This window comes from Austrofundulus limnaeus, unplaced genomic scaffold, assembly GCF_001266775.1.
Source record: "Austrofundulus limnaeus strain Quisiro unplaced genomic scaffold, Austrofundulus_limnaeus-1.0 Scaffold3080, whole genome shotgun sequence".
Lineage (NCBI taxonomy): Eukaryota > Metazoa > Chordata > Actinopteri > Cyprinodontiformes > Rivulidae > Austrofundulus > Austrofundulus limnaeus.
Window position 1 is genome coordinate 5,685 of NW_013955482.1, and position 1,960 is coordinate 7,644.

The following is a 1,960-nucleotide window of genomic DNA, read 5'->3' on the forward strand; positions in this document are numbered from 1 at the left end:
GGTTTTAGAGGACCTGAGGAGACCAGGTCTGGAGGTTTTAGAGGACTTCAGGAGACCAGGTCTGGAGGTTTTAGAGGACCTGATGAGGCCAGGTCTGGAGGTTTTAGAGGACCTGATGAGACCAGGTCCGAAGGTTTTAGAGGATTTGAGGAGACCAGGTCTGGAGGTTTTAGAGGATTTGAGGAGACCAGGTCTGGAGGTTTTAGATGACCTGATGAGACCAGGTCTGGAGGTTTCAGAGGACCTGAGGAGACCAGGTCTGGAGGTTTATGAGGACTTCAGGAGACCAGGTCTGGAGGTGTTAGATGACCTGATGAGACCAGGTCTGGAGGTTTTAGAGGACCTGAGGAGACCAGGTCTGGAGGTTTTAGAGGACCTGAGGAGACCAGCTCTGGAGGTTTTAGAGGACCTGAGGAGACCAGGTCTGGAGGTTTTAGAGGACCTGATGAGACCAGGTCTGGAGGTTTTAGAGGACCTGAGGAGACCATATCTGGAGGTTTTAGAGGACCTGAGGAGACCAGGTCTGGAAGGTTTAGAGGACCTGAGGAGACCAGGTCTGCAGGTTTTAGAGGACCTGAGGAGACCAGGTCTGGAGGTTTTAGAGGACCTGATGAGACCAGGTCTGCAGGTTTTAGAGGTAATGTTGTGTTGAGCCTTTCCACATGTGTAAGTTGCCCATAGAGTCACTAATGCACCCCCATACCATCAGAGAGGCAGGTTTTTGACCTTTGTGTTGATAATTGGACGGTGGACATGGTTCACAAACAAATTCAGATTTGGATCTGTCTTTGGTTTAGAGAAGACGGAGGTTTTTAACAATGTTCACGTATGGCTTCTTATTTGTATGATAGAGCTTTAAGGAGAGTTAGTGGAAGACACAGTGATCTGTGGAAGTCCAGAACAGAACCAGATCTGTTGAGATGAGCTGCTGAAATGAAATTAAACATTTTCTCAGATTTCCCCCAAAAGAAGATTTGTGTTTTTAGTTGAAACGTGTTAATTATGTTTTTTTTTCAATAAAAAATCGGGTTTTTGAGTTTTAAAACTCACTGATTTCTTCACTAGTTGTGAAACTGGTTGTATTTTTCCAACATCTTGTTCCACAAACAGAATTTAACAGCCTTTCTGTTTGAACGACWGCAAATAAACCTTTACTCAGTCTTGCAAGACAACCCAAAAGGACACGTCAAATAAAGCCGACAAAGCTGAAGAAAAAGCAGCAACATGTTTCTGTTTTGTCCCGCAGGACATCACCGCCGCCATGACGAACAGCAACGTGACGAGCAAGCCTCCTGTGACACTTCGGCTGGTGTTCCCGGGGAGCCAGTGTGGCTCTCTGATCGGCAAGGGAGGCTCAAAGATCAAAGAGATCCGAGAGGTTGGAGACAGTTTTTGTTTTCTGTCTGGAAGTTGTTTTCCTGCGAACAACCAAACAACTGCTAAAATCCAAAAGTAGCAAAATGCTAATTAAAAGCTGCAAAAAGCTAGCAAATAGAACAGATAAAAGTAGCTGAATCCTAATTGAAAGCCAAAGTAGAAATAAAATGCTAGCAAGACTCTAGAGTAGGGTGAATCTTTGGATGAAATTAGCAGAAGACTAGCTGAAAGTAGTGAAAGGCTAAATGCTAATTGTAGCAAACATTAGCTAAAGTTTTAAAAACTGCTAAAATTCAGAAATAGCAAAATACTAAGCTGCAAAAAGCTAGCAAATAGATAGAAGTAGCTAAATCCTTGTAACAGCTAAAGTAGCAAAAAAATCCAACTGTGACGCTAGCAAAGCATCAAGCCAAACTTAGCAAAACACTAGAGGCTAAAGTAGAAATAAAATGCTAGCTAGACTCTAGGGTGAACCTTTGGCTGAAATTAGCAGAAGACTAGCTGAAAGTAGTGAAAGGCTAAATGCTAATGTAGCAAACATTAGCTAAAGTTATAAAAACAACTGCTAAAATTCAGAAATAGC

General features: G+C 43.0%; 1 protein-coding gene across 1 annotated transcript in view; it reads left to right on the top strand.

Annotated features, from left to right (window-relative positions):
• The window catches only part of LOC106511690 (poly(rC)-binding protein 3), a gene marked incomplete at its 3' end in the record, with an annotated part of 7,011 nt that extends 5,633 nt beyond the window's left edge, over positions 1-1,378 (top strand). Inside the window, 1 exon segment of the mRNA XM_014000434.1 lies at positions 1,247-1,378. Coding sequence (XP_013855888.1) covers positions 1,247-1,378 — 132 coding nt within the window.
• Between the last annotated feature and the right edge of the window lie 582 nt (positions 1,379-1,960).